We start from the raw sequence: 18,344 nt of genomic DNA, 5'->3' as shown, positions 1-18,344 counted from the left end.
TGGCCAGCAATTTTTGGCATGATTTTTGTGTCTTCCACGGTGAAGACCGAAGCAAAATAATTGTTTAAGGTCTCAGCCATTTCCACATTTCCCATTATTAAATCCCCCTTCTCATCTTCTGAGGGACCAACATTTACTTTAGTCACTCTTCCGTTTTATATATCGGTAAAAGCTTTTACTATCTGTTTTTATGTTTTGCGCAAGTTTACTTTTGTCATCTATCTTTCCTTTCTTTATTGCTTTCTTAGTCATTCTTTGCTGTTGTTTAAAATTTTCCCAATCTTCTAGTTTCCCACTAACCTTGGCCACCTTATATGCATTGGTTTTTAATTTGATACTCTCTTTTATTTCCTTGGTTATCCACGGCTGGTTATCCCTTCTCTTACACCACCCTTCTTTTTCACTGGAATATATTTTTGTTGAGCACTATGAAAGAGCTCCTTAAAAGTCCTCCACTGTTCCTCAATTGTGCCACCGTTTCGTCTGTTTCCAGTCGACTTTAGCCAACTTTGCCCTCATCCCACTGTAGTCCCCTTTGTTTAAGCATAGTACGCTTGTTTGAGACACTACTTCCTCACCCTCAATCTGTATTACAAATTCAACCATACTGTGATCACTCATTCCGAGAGGATCTTTTACGAGGAGATCGTTTATTATTCCTGTCTCATTACACAGGACCAGATCTAAGATCGCTTGCTCTCTTGTAGGTTCTGTAACATACTGTTTTAAGAAACCATCCTGTATGCATTCTATGAATTCCTTTTCAAGGCTACACAGTGCGATTTGATTTAACCAATCGATATGTAGGTTAAAATCCCCCATGATTACTGCCATTCCTTTTTCACATGCCTCCATTATTCCCTTGATTATTGCCCGCCCCACAGTGAAGTTATTATTTGGGGGCCTATAAACTACGCCCACCAGTGACTTTTTCCCCTTACTATCTCCAATAACCCCAGGTCCCGCTGTACTGCGGCACTTTGCCATCTTTATCCAGTTAAATAATAACTTGCTCTTTGATTTTTTTTCTGCCCAAGTGCATGACCTCACACTTTCCTCCCAATAAACTCCACCTGTCATGGTTTTGCCCACTCACTTAGTCCCTGTCCCTTTGTAACATACTACTCCTATCTACACAACTTATTGTGCCTCCTAACTTAATACAACACGCTAGTCCTTCATACAAGTCATTGATATATATATAGTAAAAAGCTGTGGCCCCCATTACCGATCCCTGGGAAATACCACTTGTTACACCCCACTAATCAAATTACATTCCCTTTATCCCTCGTCTCCATGAAAACACAAGGTTCCACATGTACGCTGATGACACTCCGCTCTACTGCGCCACCACCTCGTGACTCCCTCCACTGTCTGATTGGCCATACTGCTTGTACGAATCCAATACTGGATGATCAGAAATGGCCTTCAACTAAATATTGGCAAGACTGAAGCCATTGTCTTAGGTTTCCGCCACAAACTCCTTTCCCTGGCCACCATTTCCAACCCTGGCAACTGTCTGGAGCTGAGCCAGACTGTTCGCAACCTTGGTGTTGTGTTTGACCCAGAGATGAGCTTCCGACCACATATCTGCTCCATCACAAAGAACGCCTACTTCCTCCTTCATCACTGTCAGAGTCTGATCCTGCATCAGCTCATCTGCTACTGAAACCCACATTCATGCCTTTTCTTCTTAAACCTTTACTCTGGACGATTCCAATGCTTCCTGGCCAGCCTCCCATCTTGCACCCTATATAAACTGCTGCCCGTAACTTGAATCGCTCCAAGCTTCGTTCACCCATCACCCCTGTGCTTGCTGACCTACACAGGATCCCAGTCAGACAATGCCTCCATTTTAAAATCCCTCCCCATCTCTGTAACCTTCCCCAGCCCTAAAAGCCTTGGAGATCTGTGCACTGCTCCAATTCTGGCCTCTGGTGCATCCCTGATTGACAGCTATGCTTTCAGCTTCCTTCGTCCCAAACTTTGGAAATCCCTCCCGAAACTCTGCTTCTCAAGATGCTCCTTAAAAAGTACCTTTTTGACCAAGCTTTTGGTCATCTGTCCCGATATATCCTTGTGACCCACTGTGAAAAATGTTTTTATTGATGTTGTTCTTGTTGAGCGCCTTGGGACGTTTTGCTACGTTAAATGCACGATAATTGTAAGTAGGTGTCTCCAACCAGTTTTCAATACATGTCACAAAGTTGCATTATGCAGGATTGATTTCTTAGGAATGGTGGAATATCATGAGACACAGAAATGGAATAAATTGACTTCTGTTGCACTCAAGTCAGCTGTGGTATCCACTTCACATCTCAAATTTCCAGATAGCACATCCAAGAAATTGTTCAGATCAAAACCAAACAGGCAGCAACCCCATGGTGAAGTGCACTTGCTGCTGAGTGCTCACATACCAATGAACCTCCTTGTGACAATTAGCAGCTCAGAGGGACAAAATCCTATCTTTCTTAAATGTCACATTAAACTGCAGGCATCTCTGAATAGTTCCTCCTGTATTACTTCTCAACAGGACTATTTCTTTGCTTGAAGGCCTTCAATTGAAATTGCAGAGATGTCATTAAGAGGCTAAAGCATGGTTTGGTAGTGTCCTCAGGCAAGTTGAGCTCCTGGATTAATCATCTCTGGGGGAAAAAAAAACTTCCCAATAGTGCAGAGAGTTTGTCACGATATCTGAATGTCGATTTTAAGTTTTGCACCATCTAGTCACACTGACATGACTTGTACACTTGTAATAACCTAAATTTCGGTTTGTAAATTCAGAGAGATAAGGTACAAATGCTGTCTCACTACATCATAAACTTCAGCTAATCCAGAACATGGTAGCTTATCTCCCTACAATGTCCCCACATACCCATGAGCCCCACCCCCCTTCAGCTGCTCCACTTTGCTTCCAAGTCCATCCAAAACCTCATCGTAGCCTATTGGGATAGTCATCTTCAACCATACTTTCCTTGGACTCCAATTATTGCTAATCTCCTGTGTCTTTCACTCCACCGTCAGAGGTCAATCTTTCAACCATTACCATTGTTCCCTTGGAACTGTCCCCCAAACCCACTTGCTCGTGGTACCTTGCTCCCTGCCTTTTAAAGCCATTTAAAGACCTCTGTTTGACTGCGCTTTCTATTTTACTTCCTGCTGATTTTTTTTTTTAAAAACAAGGGAGAACTGTAAACAATCTGTTGTTTTTATGAAAGAACTCTCCAATACAGTTAATCTTAAATGACTCACAACATAAGCACATCTCAAACATGCAGGTCTAAAAACAGGTCATCCTCACTAGCTGACATGACTGGACAGTACCAAGTCCAGGGGCAAGAACTTCCAAACCCACAACGTCCACCACCTACAAGGACAAGGTCAGCAGATGCATGGGAACACCAACTCCAAGGCATACACCACACCAACTGACCATATACTGCCGTTCCTTCATCGTTGCTGGGTAAAAATAGGCCAATTCTCTGGGTAAACAGTACTGTGGAAGCAGCTTCACCATATGTTCTGAAGTGGTCCAATGTGGCGGCTCACCACCACCATCTCAAGGGCAACTAGGGATGGCCAATAAATACCGGCATTGATAGTGGCAACCATATCACGATAGTGGGAAGAAAAAAAAGATTTTGATTCAAAATGACGAAGATGCCTAGAATATTAAGAGGTGGATATATCCTTTATAGAACATAAAGTATCTGCAAGGATAAAAGGTAGAACATTTGCTCAAGGACTCTTGCTCTTCTCCCAGTGTTTCCATCCATCATAGCCACTTGTTTACTCCAGCATACATCAGATGCAGTTTCCATGTTAAAGTACTGGAGACCTTTACAGAGAGTTCACCAATCAAGTGCCGAGAAGCATAGATAACACATCCAGAGTTATTAAAACTTGGTCTTGAAACAGAGAGCAACCTACTATTTGCTTGCCATCGGCCAATTCTCTCCATCTGCTTGCAGGGTTCTGGTCACCTTATGTCTTTTAGATGGATACCTAAATAGTCTGTAGAGCAACGGGTCAGCAACAGAGGGTCCTCACTTTAGGTAATATCTGCGAGGTCACAGAATGTGCCAAGCAAGATTTATTGAAGACCAACATCGCTTTATAATAGCTTATATATAACATCCCTTGATAAAAACTAAATCAGAACACCTCAACTACTCAAACACAAATAATTACTCCATGTAGTGACTGTTTTCGTAGACAACCTTTACAGAACAGAAAGCAGCATTAAAAATGGATGAGTCATAACCAGGTTAAATGCTTATTGTGTGAAATCCTGATTGCTAGAATTCTACAAGGCAGTTCACAATTGTGGGGTTCTGAGGATTATCCCATAAAAAGACAAGATGTTTAGCAGGTGATAGTTTTTGTCTCATGTTCCTGCCCAATTATTGCAAACATTTAGCACCTTTTGAATAGAGAAGTTTTGCCAGAAAAATGTTAAAACTTCTCACTAATTGACATTTTTGTTCTCACTTCCAAGTGGCCCAGGTCACTCGGACGTACTATTCCGAATTTGTCTCATCATTCTTGGGACAGCTCAGTGAGTTCGCTCCAGATTCCCTTTGGTCTGTACTACTGGAGGTTCATTTGCACTTCCTCACAGCTCAAGCCCTTACCATTTGGGATTAGTCCTGTTCTTTCTCTGCACCCTTTCTGATGCCTTGATTATCAAACAATGATCATAACTTAAAGTATTAACCAGGGCATTGTAAAGCCCAGGATTACTCCGATAGACTTACATACCAGTTTCATGGTTATACATCCCAACACTCTCATCATTTGTGTTAAACTGTTTTGCTACAATGTCTCAATATTGAAAGTAGCTGCATGAAAGTAAATCCAGTTTGGAGCAGATCATCTGAATAGCTAAAGTTAACATCCCCAGAATTCTAGGTATTGGAAAATTATTTAGCTTGGTGTCAAACATCGAAGGGATAGGCACTGGAAGGCTTTGGGGGGGGGGGGGGGGGGAGAAAAGAGAGCGAAAGAGCATGGATGGGTTAAAAAAAAGTGTCGTACTGGGGCTAAAACAAGTTAGTCAATGAACTCAGCATACATTTGAAATAAAGACCCAAATGCATCTCACCTGTTGTAAATTGTCTCCGTTTCCTAAACTGAGTGTTTCTGGTGGTTTATCCACAGGTCTGCGAAAAAAGAAATTGTAAGAAGTTGATAATGTGGCGCTTGCAGCAATCCTCAGGTGTGCCACTCTGCTCATTTACTATCAGATTTATTTTTAAACCAAGAAGCCCAGGTGAAGGGCAAGGCTCACGGAGCAGGATCCCACCAACATTAAAGAAAGTAAAATGAAAGACGAGGTAAATTAAGAAATTAGATGATGATGCTGCTCATGCTCTTTATATAAAAAGTCAAAGCAGCAAAGAAATCAATGCCAATGCACAGACAGTAGCGCATGCCTGCAATTTGGTGTGGCACAGTACTCTGGCACGGCTGTACTGTTAGCCAACTGGGAGGGAGAGAGAGGGGATGTTAAAAGTTGAGCAGCATGTTGCACTTTGGGTGTCCAGGTGACCATCCATTAACTCATGTAAAAGTAGCTTTCTTTAACTTGGTTTGATGATTTTTAAAAAATCATACTGACACGATATTTGAGCCTTTAAAAAAAAACACAGATGCAGTATTCCACTTATCACACTAAGAAAGCAGCAAGACTTCTACTGATGGAGACTGACCAGTTTTGAATCAAGTTTTCTACTGCAGAATCTATCCATTGAATGGTGCAAGTTTTGCTCCTTCTCACAAAACAATCTTCAACTCAAAGAACTCTAAGGAAACTGGAACTTGTGACTGTTAATTACACAGAATATTCAGTTAGTTACACAGAATATTTATACTTCACAAGCCATTGGTTAATGGAAATATTCACAACTGCTCAGCTTTCCTGATTAGATATGTAGTACAGCCTCAGTATGACAAATCACTGAAATAAAGGCACGATTACATTGAACCCAAGTTGAGTCCTTAAATGTAATGCTGTGGCTTCAGGGAGTGAGTGGGAGCCAGACATGGTGCTGCAACATTGCCAAAGCAGCTTAATTCACTTCCCCATTACCAATACAGACGATGCTGTTTGTTATCGTGAGGACACAGTTTATTTTACCAGGGATTATAAACCTCGCTGGCATTTAAACAACCAACATCACACCCAAGTTATAGATTTTCATTATTTCCTATAAACATACAGCAGATTGACAGCAAGTAATCAAACACGGATCAAATGAGTAGCGCGTGGATACCAATCCTTTGATGAAATATCTCAGCAGCTGCATCACTGAGCCATACAAAGCCAAGGTCCATTGTTGGGTTTCCAGTCTATTCCACATTAGCCGATCTCAGCATGTGCAGCAGCTTGGCATGACATTACTCAGTTTCCCTGGGATAGAGAGATGAAATAAAAATGTAGCTAGAGGCCTTGCTCCAGATTGTTGCACACAGTGACTAGTGATGTGGAGTGCGTGTCGTGTGTGTGTGTGTGTGTGTGTGTGTGTGTGTGTGTGTGTGTGTGTGTGTGTGTGTGGGGGGGGGGGATGTTGGGTGAGGACTTGGTTATGATGGATACTGAGGTTATAGTACCTGCTAACACTTCTTGTCTCGTCCACAGTGCGATGTGTGCGCACGCTAGGTTCATACAGCAGAGCTGGTCTACAGTCGTCCTGGTTAATCCTTGCCACTGGACCAAGACCTAGCTCGGACAAGCCCGTGTGGTGGCTGGTGTGCAACGGCCACCACACGTTAAAGAAATCCACGCACAGGCATCTTCCACCCTTCAATATATAGTTCAGGATCTGGAATATTAGTTCGGGATCTGGAACATTGAAACACCTGTAAACTCATCCCTTTTTGGCATGGAAGCAAGTCATCCTCCCTTCGAGGGACTGCCTGTGATGATGATGATGGAGTCTTGCAGGTGAAGAAATGGTTACTTTGGAGAGTTGCTGGCAGGTTGCCAGCAAGTAGAAATTGACCACCAGCAAGGAGTTGGTGGCTTCAGGAGGCGAAACACTGACAAATACTCAGACTGGAATGCTGAGCTTAAGCATGAAGACCAACCAATTTCTGCTGCGATTGTTGAACGGTAAAGCAATGGACATTTTGTCAGCACTCTGTACCAACCCTGAAAGAAACCTTTTAGTTGAGGCCTGAAAATTAAAATTCATAGGGGTTCACAATCTTCAAATGCAAAAAAAATCATCTTTGCAGCTCTGAAATCATGGATGGCTTTGCAGGATGTACAACATCTGAGCATCGAGCTACAGTATTTACAAATACTGCCTATTGCATTTGGGGCCACAATCCTAGTTCTCAAAACGAGGAGAGAAAGAGAGAAACCAGTTGGCTTAGAATGTTTTAACTGGTCACTTCAATGGACATCAAAACTAGAACTATGTCAGTGGCACTAATATTCATAAATCCCAGCACATTTTGTGTTGGATCTTGTATTAGCACTCTGCCTGAGTACTCAAGAATCAGTCTGCAAATCCTCAAGTATTGAACAGAAAATGTCTGAGTTTACAGATTAAAAATGTTGTTCGGCCACTTTTCTCCATCGATGTTGACTCCTTGTTGGGTACGGTTCCATGGGCATGAGCAGCTCCTGGTACTTCAATCAAGTGGCCACTTTTCATGTGCAAAGTAGACGATTGTTAGCAAGCTATTGTAACCAGCACCACCACCAAACCCAATCCTGTCCTTAGCCGATGTCCACTCACACAAACTTTCCAGCAGGAGGACTTGTATTCTGATCATGTCTGGAAACCCCAGTTCATTGCCTACCCTCCCAGCTCCAGGACATTGAAACCAATTGCGACTGTCCAGATTCACTCTGGCAGAGATCAGTTTAGTCAGCATGGGCAGGAATGAAATCTGGGACATTCCAATTGATGTAGCTTCCTGGTGTAACCAACTGAACCATCCTGGATAAAGTTTGGCAGAGACCCATTACTTGGTCAGAACGGAGTAGTATTTCTAACTGGCGATTTATGCAAGAATTTTAAAAAATCGTCTTGCTGCAAAACTTCACTGGTATGAAAGTAGGTCCTGATATATTCAGTTCCTCACAAGAGCACAGTGAGCCTCCTCTGCTTAACACCCTCCCAAAAGTGTAATGTTTAAAAAAAGTTGATTGAACTCGCATTGAGTATCAGCCACCTTCAATGGAAAATGAGGATTCCACTGACCCTCCATGACGGTTCACATCAGACCTCTAGTGATAAAAAGCACACTTTATAAAAAAAATGGTCTTCCACTCAGGTTGGCAAGTCTCATGTTGGTTGGCAAGTCTCATGTTGGAAGTATTGAGAGTGCAGATCTTGCAGAGTATTTCTGTTCATACTCTGTATGGATACTAACTATCACCAAGTACTCACAAATAGGGTGTGCATGAGAACTCCAGGTACAAGAGCTAGGGTCAAGCTGCCAAAATTTGGCGAACGGCCCGATTGGTTGTGAACAAAAAGAATTGCCTTCCTTTCTCAGTATGCGTTATTTCAGTCCGAGAGAAATAAAGCCAATCACTGACCTGAGTTCTGTGTCAGGACCTTCTGGGGTCATGTGTTCGGGATCTGAACCATTATCAAATATGGGAGGCGTTTTCCTGTGGTCGCGTATTAGACCGTTGGCTGCTTTAGGTGTGCTCAGCAATGATGGCCAGACATCTTTATTACTACTGTTGGGTCTGTAAGGGGAAAGAATGGCAAAAATACTGAGTGCCTCCCAAATTGATGCCAAAAAAAGTTTCAGCAGCTCAGAGATGCCATTCACTTAGTCGAAATCTTCCAAGTGTGATCCAGTCAGAGATGATGGTCGTGCTGGCATCGTGCATCCTTAACAGCCAGTGGTACTGACAGTAGCCATACCAAGAAGCCCAACTCATCCATTATTCAGGTACATGGGGACAGGTGGCCTGCCACAGGAGGAAATAGGGGAGAGGTAAAGTCGTTTGCTCAGGGGAAACAAGGGATTTGCAGTCCTGGTGATCTTTCAAAACTGTGAAACCAGGTGTTGTATTCTTAGTGTATTCTACATTGTCTGTTTGCGCCTTGCTTCAGATAAAGCGTATTGGATAACCAACCGTACTGCAACACGCACATACTAAATACAAGGAATATAACTGCATATACAAATACTGAGAAGAGCATTTGACAGTACATTTTATTTCACTATTTGGAGATGCTTTACACCTTTCTACTGCTAATCATCGCAACACTTGAACAATCAGGAGCCCCATTTGATGAGTCAGTCACTCGACAGGTTTCACATAGTTCACCATTTCCATGACAACTCTGCCCCAAGTACTATGCACTGTATTCTGCCATATCAATTTATTCAGAGTCGAGGGGCAGATGTGGCAGTATCTGTATAGGCTGTACAATGCACCACATTATTACTGAGATAAAACCTGCTACATTAAGGCAAAGGACATTGAACATTCGAGAACCACGAAGTGAAGTGATTATGTAATCATGATTCAAATGAGTAGATTAAAAACACTGGAGAGACACAGAAGCAGCAAAATGGGATCAGTGTCTTTCTCTTCCTACCAAATTGCTATAAAGATAAAGCTGGATTCCAACATTTGAAACACAGTGATTGCAATATGAATTAACAATCTTTACAAGTTCTGCATAAAAGACTCGCGAGACACATACTTATTCCTTTGAAGATTGAAGTGGCATTTCTGCCAATTAGAAAAATAGACTCTTTAGTCAATAAGTAAGGAGAAATTTCAAGTATTTAAGAGTTCCGTCTATTTTTTAAGAATCATCCTTATAAAGAGAAATTAGTCGAGTTGGTTATTATCTGACTTGACTCAGTCTTGGTATTTTGTTTCATGATACAATATGAATTTTACTGTACATAAATTCAATCCTCATGTAAACCACCATCCCGATATCTGTAATGGCTGATGGAAGAAAACTGTGCATCTTTGAAAGTTGAAAGGATAAGGTGTTCGTCTCAGGAGTGCCGAGGAACTGTTTGGAATTCCACACCAACAGCTGTTTGTACTTGGTGGAAGCACAAGAGCAAAACCTGCCAATCACATCCTTGTTCACAAACTGCAGCTCAAAGGCACCCCCTTGTGTTTTGTTGAAACCTGCATTTGCAATCTGCAAGTCCTCGCACATTTCCCCCTGGACAACGTCGACTGCGTGTGCTGCCAACTTCCCCCAAGGTGAAAGAAAATGCATTTCCTAACCATTGTCATATAACAGAGATTGCACAATTCAGAATTCATTCTGTAGTACAACAACAATCTTCAATGGCATGTAAACACGATCAGGTGTTATTCCAGACACCATACCTGTTTGTTAAAGCTCGCACAGGACCAGAACTGCCAGTTAGCTGTACTAAAACAGAGGCTACGCTTAGTTAACCCAGAATCCTGAATAAAATTTACAAAAAGGGAGAAAATCTTCACCTGGCATGAAATTGGTGTGGGGATGATGCCACTTGGACGACAGAACAGTGGCAAACTACACATGTATTTTTTTTTCCAGTTAATCTTGCATGGCAGATTCACTCGGATCACAAAGTACCAGAAATATTTGCCGTGCGAAAAATCTGCACAAATTCTTGTTCATGTTCTCTCTTCCCCCCACCACCCAAGTGAATACCAAGTGCAGAAGCTGACCAACACACACCAAAGGAAAGCAGGCAAGCACAACTTGACAAAAGCAAACACTGTTTTTCAAAAAGGCAATTCAAGGAGGTCAACGCTATTTGAAGCTTACAAAACCTTCAGGCTCTTTTTCGAAGTGGCATAGAAAGAAATACTGTGGTGCAACAGGAGGGAAGTCTGTCATTTTAACTGGAAGAAAAGTCTGATTGAGCTCTTCGCCTCTGCAGAGGCTTGTGTGAAAATCATACGGTAGCGTCGAAAAAAGATGTTGGCAAGTGATCAAGTACACATCCCACGCAGCAAATCATCATTTTCTGCTACCATGACCGGGACATGGGATGTGATTGTACCTGCATGAAAGCTGGACAACACTTGAACTTGGAACTCGAATAGCTACCCAGACTTTGCAAGGCACAACAGTAGCGGGTTACTGTCATTGAATATATTTAAGGTGGAGATACAGATTTTTGAACGATAGGGGAGTGAAAGGTTATGGGGCGCAGGCAGGGAAATGGAGTTGAGGCCAAGGATCAGATCAGCCGCGATCTTATTGAATGGCGGAGCAGGCCCGCGGGGCCAAATGGCCTACTCCTGCTCCTATTTCTTATGTTACAGACTTAACTGCTCAATATATCTGGCAAACATTACAAAATTACCTATTAAGCTACAGGATCAGAATGAAAGGCAAGTGCTTGCCTTCAAGTGAAGCAGGCTTATCATCGTCATAGGTAGTCCCTCGAAATAGGGGAAGATTTCCTTCCACTCAAAGTGTGTTCTTAGGTGACTGAACAGTCCAATATGGGAATTACAGTCTCTGTCGCAGGTGGGACAGACAGTCGTTGAAGGAAAGTCTGGTTTGCCACACGCTCCTTCCGCTGCCTGTGCTAGCTTTCTACATGCACTCGGCGACGAGGCTTAGAGAGCCACAAGCACACACTTTCTCCGTTGGTAATCAATCGGGTTTGGGGGGGGGGGGGAGGAAGAAAGAGTGGCGGGGCACGGTAGCAAGAGGCTGAAATTATGGTCAGACATACATTGCAAATGAGCTATGACCACATCTTGACAGGCATCTGTTACATTTAGTTTTCTCCACAGATTTAACCATGAACCCTTCACTGCTGCTAGTTTTACAGCAATAATGAAGCAGTCAGTCACTTTGGAACCAGTTTACCTTTGGAGACAGTTGTATTGCGGGCGCAGTGCTCGGTTTGCACCAAGGCCAGCCAAGCCATTTCAGTGCACATCCAGCCAACAAAAAAAGCTGAAGCTTTGGCTGAAATACATTTTTGCCTCAGAGGTCAGGCGTGACCTGACTATCTTCATACAGATGTGCCGTTTCTCCCGATGGGCCATATGTGGTTCAAATGTGTGCACTCAACTGATTGTGAACATTTCCCATGGATTTAACCTAAATAGCAAACTTTATGGAAGGAAAAAAACCTCACAGGGCAATCTTTAATAGGGCTGCTGATAGCTTCCTGAACCATTGCACCACATGAATAAATTAAACTAAAATGTACAAAGTTATAAGCAATATGCAGCTAGCATCAGTCACCCAACAATAGCAAACAGACGTGAGGTTTCAATGGGTGTTAATTATTAACAGCTGTGCAACTTTTGTCAGATATTTAGTGTTCAGTTGCTTTAAGCTAAGACAAAGACAAAAAAAGTGATGGTTGAATGAAAGCTGAATAATGATGTTAACACAAACGTTTTAATGGAATGCAGCTTTTCTATGAAGAGGTAAACCTTGTTTCCAGTCGAATACTCTTTTGTAAGAGATTTAGACATATTTTGTTCCAGTATATAGTTCAATAATTGCACTTCCAACCTAAATTACTCTTAAACAACCCCTGAAGGGAAAACGCTCATCAATTTAACTGAGCACTGCTCAGGATTAGTATGAACAAAGCAATGCAATCCAAGCAGTGGAGGGCAATAGATCACCTACATTGCTTGTGAGCTAATTTGGGCCAAACTGTCTCAAAATAATGATAGCAGCTACTCTCACATTTAAAACCTTTGCCAATACACAACAATTCTTTGTGCATCAGCTTCAGGATTGTCAAGCATGATTCTAAGGAAGCCACACAAGTTGCAAATAATGCCAACAATGCTCTCTGCTCCGGTGTAAAAAAAAACACGCTTCCTTTCTGTAAAGCTACAACTCATGCTGGGGTATGGTTCCACCAATATTGGCAGCACAGACCAGGGATCAAACATTGATCTGCTCATCGCTACATGCATGGTTAAACCGCTATATATCAGTGAAGACATGATCACTTAAACTGGTTTGCAAGGTCACAGCTGCCCCCACACACACACACTACCAAGACAGTGTCAGAATCATAGTAGCAACTTTGGCAGAAGTGTCGTGTCACACACATGGGTTCAAAAAGATGAACTATTTTGATATATTTCACCCTTAAAGGTACCATCAACATATGTAAATGGATTTGTGATCAATTGCAGTTCCTGATCACAAAATTTCTAAAATTCTCTGGTGTTGGGTAATCCAATCTGTTGTAACAACTGCAAGTCAACAACATTTAAACCAAAGACAAGTGGTTCAGACAGAGAGTCAAGCTTCCATTTGGCAGGGGCAGAAAAGGGGAAATAAAGCGGGATGCATGACCCAGCAGAACCAAAACTATCAGCACACTGCAATGCTTATTTGAATAAAACTCATCTCCACATCTCCCTCTCCAAACTCCATTTTTGTTTTTACATGTCTGCTCAGTTGATAAACGAGGGGGCTGGCACCAATCAACAAGTACCTAATGCAAATAAAATCTCCATGTTAGGGGGGGTAAGAGGAATATCCAGTTACTGAACCGGCAAGGAACTTTTGAGAGACAGATAAATGCTGTATTTTTGAGCAGTGGAGAAGACCAAATTTGACAAGAAAGCTCAAGACAAAAAAAAACACAAATGTGAAGCGCAAATGCAAACAGAACAAAATAAAAGCAGGCCAGCGCAGCAGGCCAGGGCTGTACTTGTAAATCATACCTCTGCTGTGTAGCTATTTTGTTCTTATTTTTGTCGACTGTGCTGGACGACTGGTGCAAAAAGTTGGGGTTCATTTTATAAAGTTCCTGGAGCAGTTTCTGTTCGTACTCTTGATGTTTACCTGCCTGTGGAAGGAAAGGAGAGAAAAATAATGGACACAAGACCAATGAATAGGGGCATGGATTATCAAATGGCGTTCAGCACCAGGAATTCTTTTTTACTATACTCATGAAATCCGAGCAAGATGCCTGCATTTCAACGCTCAACAAAATTACTTGTATTTGGGGGGAAAAGTCCCCTTGCAATTTTCACCAAACAAGAACCTCAACCTAAGACACATTATCCAGCACGGTGTTGGTCAAGCCCCGCTCGCCACCACTCCCACTGGAAATATTGCGCTCAATACTACACTTTGAGACTTGATTCCAATTAAACAAATTGACAGATTTCAGTTGACCTACTTCACACACATGCTTGGAACAAAGAATCATCGAAGTTTATCAGAATAGGAGGCTATTTGGCCTAGCCATGCCAGCTCGTCCCACTTCCACGCCCTTTCCCCGTAGCCCTGCAATTTTTTTCCCCCACTCAGGTACTTATCCAATTGCCTTTTGAAAGCCATGATTGAATCTGCCTCTACCACCCTTTCAGATAGTGCATTCCAGATCCTAACCACTCGCTTCGTAAAAAAGTTTTTCCTCATGTCGCTTTTAGAGCTTCTGCCTCTGGTTCTCGACCCTAACGCCAATGGGAACTGTTTCTCTCCACCTTTTCTGTCTCGACCGCTCATGATTTTGAACACCTTTATCAAATCTCCTCCTAATCCTCTCTGTTCTAAAGGAAAACAACCCCAGTTTCTCCAGTCTATCCACGTAACTGAAGTCCCTCATCCGTGGAAACGCACTTTTCTGCACCCTCGCTAAGGCCTTCACATCCTTCCTAAAGTGCGGTGCTCAGAATTGGACACAACACTCCATTTGTGGGTGAACCAGTGTTTTATAAAAGGTTCATCATAACTTCCTTGCTTTTACTCATGTCTCTAGTAATAAAATCCAGGATCCCGCAAGCTTCTTCAACTGCTTTCTCAACCTGTCCTGGTACCTGTAACGATTTGCACACAAAAACCCCCAGGTCTCGATTTCTGCACCCCCTTTAGAATTGTATCCTTTTGTTAATATTACCATACACTTCAGCTCTGGAATGTCCAACTTCTGTTCAGCCCATTTTATCCCTCACTTGAATTCGTCACCAAAGTCTGGTGCTACGCAACTCATTCTTCGTCACCCCTGCAGAGGGTATGCCATCTTTTATCTGCACTTGTGCTGTCGGCCAGGTTTACCAACAATTTTGTTCAAAAACAATTCTTAATTAAAAAAAAAATAGCTGAGGAGTTTGCAAATTTTCCCCCTTTTACATGTCTTAAAAACTCAGATTGCTATCACTAACATACCCAAGTCACAATTAAACTGCTTGCCTTGCTGCTACTATCGCTACAACTGCAAGTATTTATATAGCGCCTTAAACATACTAAAATATCCCAACTTGCTTCACAGCAGCGTTAAAAAATAACGTTTGGCAGAGATCCACATCGCGAGATATTAGGACAGGTGACTTGATCAAAGAGAAAGGTTTTAAGGAGCGTCTTAATCAGGAAACAGAGGGATAGACGGAAGTTTGGGGGGGAATTGTAGAGCTTAGGGCCTTGTCAGCTGAAGGCATGGCCACCAATGGTGGAGCAATTAAAAATCAGGATACTCAAGAGGGAAGAATTAGGGAAGCTCAGATATGTCGGAGGGATGAGATTATAGGAAGGGGGTGAGGATTTGAAAACAAGGATTAAAATTAATATCGAGGCATTGCTTAGCCAGGAGCCAAGCTAGGTCAATGAGCACAGGGGTGATGGGTGAACAGGAGTTTTGGATGACCAAGTTTACAGAGGGTGGAAGATGGAAGGCCAGCCAGGTGTGCATTGGAACAGACAAGTCATGAATGAGGGTTTCAGCAGCAGATGAGCTGAGGCAAGGGCAGAGTTGGGCAATGTTACGGAGGTGGAAGTTGGCGGTCTTTGCAATGGTGCGGATATGATCAGAAGTTCACATTGGGGTCAAATATGACAACAGGACTGCAAGCAGTCTGGTTCAGCCTCCGACAGTTGCCAGCCGGAGTGATGGCGAGTTTGCGGCTGCAACCGAAGACAATGGCTTCGGTCTTCCCAATATGCAGTTGGAGGAAATTTCTGCTCATCCAGTACTGGATGTTCGACAAACAGTCAGACAATTCAGAGACAGTAGAGGGGTCGAGAGAGGTGGTGGCAAGGTAAAGCTGGGTGTTGGCAGTGTGCATGTGGAAACTGACCCTGTGTTTTCAGATGATGTCATCAAGGGCAGCATGTAGATGATAAATAGGTGGGGGCCAAGGTAGATCCTTGGGGGACACCACAGCTAATGGTGTGGGAGCAGGAAGAGAAGCCACTGCAGGTGATTCTCTGGTTACGACTGGATAGATACAAATGGAACCAGGCGAGTGCAGTCCCACTCAGCTGGATGATTGTGGAGAGGCGTTGGAGAAGGATGGTGTGGTCAACCGTGTCAAAAGCTGCAGACAGGGGGAGAAGGATGAGGAGGGATAGTTTACCATCGTCACACAACACAGCAGCAGCATTAACCTGCTTGGAAACTACTTCTGTCCTCAACTTGTTGCTCGGGGAAGACTTGCTGCTCCACCGGAATCTACAAAACCTGCCAGGCCGTGGGATTAAGTACTGTTGCCTCCTCTCAGGCCCTTCACCAAAAGGAAAGGATACCAGAAGGCAAGTTGTCCGAGCTTGCATCAAGTGGAAGAGCCCTGGTAGCACACAACTATTGGTCCTAGTCTCCAAGCGACAACTGCCCGAGTGGCTCGACGACAATAAAGAGCTTGATTGTGCAGAGAACTGAAGGCACAGATCTGGTGCAGCAGCCTCCAGTCGTGGCCCTCACCACATTGACCCTGGGTAGAACATTAGGTAGCAATCAATGCAACCATGAAAAGGCAATGGGAAGCCCCTCCACTGCAAGCTGGAATTCATGTGACGTGACCTGTATGTGCCAGGGAAGCCTGCCCCCAGGTGGTCACATTCAGTTCATTTCATCTGCATGACAACAGCATTTGCCAAAGTTGAGCAATGAAACCCTGAATCCCTTTTGTCCTTATGTCAAGAGGATGTACAAGGAGAATCATTGGTGTCCCATTCCTCCCTGCATTGAAAGTGAACTCCGACTGCACACCCGGCACGCGTAATACCTCAAAGAGCACAAGATCGGTTCAAATATTCTCAACTGCTGACATGTAAGCACCGAAACAGCAGCTCAATGGGATAATCTGCAATGTTTCCCTTAGTTTCTGAATCAGTGAGTGGAAGACCAATGAAAAGAATTAAAGGTGTCCACTTGAGGGCACTCTTGCATAGTCAAGGAAAGGAAGCGAATGCAGTGGTGGTCTGAATTACCTTTAATAAAGACAAGACCCCACCATGATTATCATCGACTAGGATGAACAATTGCATTTTACTCCCCGTTCAAAACGGAAGGTTGGCTCTAGACAATTCTAAACTAGCATCACATGGTTGAGACCTCCAACTGGGTCAACCACAACATATTTCAGTTCAACACCAAGCACTGGTCTTCTTGCACTTCCAGAATAAAACACAGGTAAAAGGGAATCTTTTAGATCAACGTTTTGCAAACCTTGTGGGGGGGGGGGGTGGGAAAGAGAAGGGTGACTATTGACTCTAGTTGCTGAAAGGCAGCATTATTTATCTGAAGGAAAAAGTCACATAATTGCAGAAAAATACATGGCAACAAAAATAATGTCAACTGATGGAGAAATCTGAGCAACTGGGAGATGCTATAGGATTCCCCTCATGGATGTGCTTGGGTCTGAACACACCAATTTGCAAATGTAAGCTTCACATTATTCTTGATGAATTTAATTCTGGCTGGGAATTGGTCGTCTAATTATCCAGCAGTGAACATTTAAAGAACAATGACAGACATGTGGTCTAAACAAAAAAAAGCAATGATTGTTTAAGTAATCTTATTTCAAAAAATAGTTGATGCCCCCACAGCCAGGCAAACACTTGCTTTCATGAAGTGATTTTTGATTGGGCTCGGTTTGCTATTCACATTATTTTCTGTAGGCTGGTGAACTTACCTGCATTTCTTCTTTAGTGAAGCTGGCTGCTTCATCCCCTAGCTCATGCAAATACATACAGTCTGGTTTAGGACATTGCATGTTCTTTAGGAAATAACTGCAATACTTCGTTGTACCTAAAGATGCCTTCAGGAGAGAAAAAGAAAGTGTTGGCAATTATGCACATGAAGACACAAGCAGTGATGTGGACTTGGTTGCAACATTTTTAGCATAAAGACTCATCAGGTTCCATCAGAAATGTCTTGTAGCATAACCATTGGGACCTGGGTTTCAACCAAGTCAACGCTATATAGGTGAATACAGGTTTCCATTATTGGTCTTTGTCTGATACAGGAGTAAATGGCTCAGGGTGATGTAATTACTTCTGGGATCAGAGCTATCCAAGAAGCTCATGGTAGTTCCAAGTGAATTGAGTTGGAAAGCCCCACAATTTCCCAGTGGACATCGGCCAGCCAGATTCACCAGTTATTTGGTTATCCCACTTCGA

General features: G+C 42.9%; 1 protein-coding gene across 3 annotated transcripts in view; it reads right to left on the bottom strand.

The window, feature by feature from the left end:
• The window catches only part of LOC139280901 (CCR4-NOT transcription complex subunit 4-like), a 172,783-nt gene that overhangs the window by 81,493 nt on the left and 72,946 nt on the right, over positions 1-18,344 (bottom strand). For all 3 annotated transcript variants that reach the window (XM_070900703.1, XM_070900702.1, XM_070900704.1), the window contains exons 6-8: positions 17,858-17,983; positions 13,667-13,791; positions 5,105-5,162 (exon numbers count right to left, since the gene is read on the bottom strand). In XM_070900703.1, the coding sequence (XP_070756804.1) occupies positions 5,105-5,162; positions 13,667-13,791; positions 17,858-17,983 (309 nt within the window). The remainder of the gene's footprint in view (positions 1-5,104; positions 5,163-13,666; positions 13,792-17,857; positions 17,984-18,344) is intronic.

This window comes from Pristiophorus japonicus, chromosome 15, assembly GCF_044704955.1.
Source record: "Pristiophorus japonicus isolate sPriJap1 chromosome 15, sPriJap1.hap1, whole genome shotgun sequence".
Classification (NCBI taxonomy): domain Eukaryota; kingdom Metazoa; phylum Chordata; class Chondrichthyes; family Pristiophoridae; genus Pristiophorus; species Pristiophorus japonicus.
Note: the sequence above shows the minus strand (reverse complement) of the source record. Positions and strands in the feature narration are given on the sequence as shown.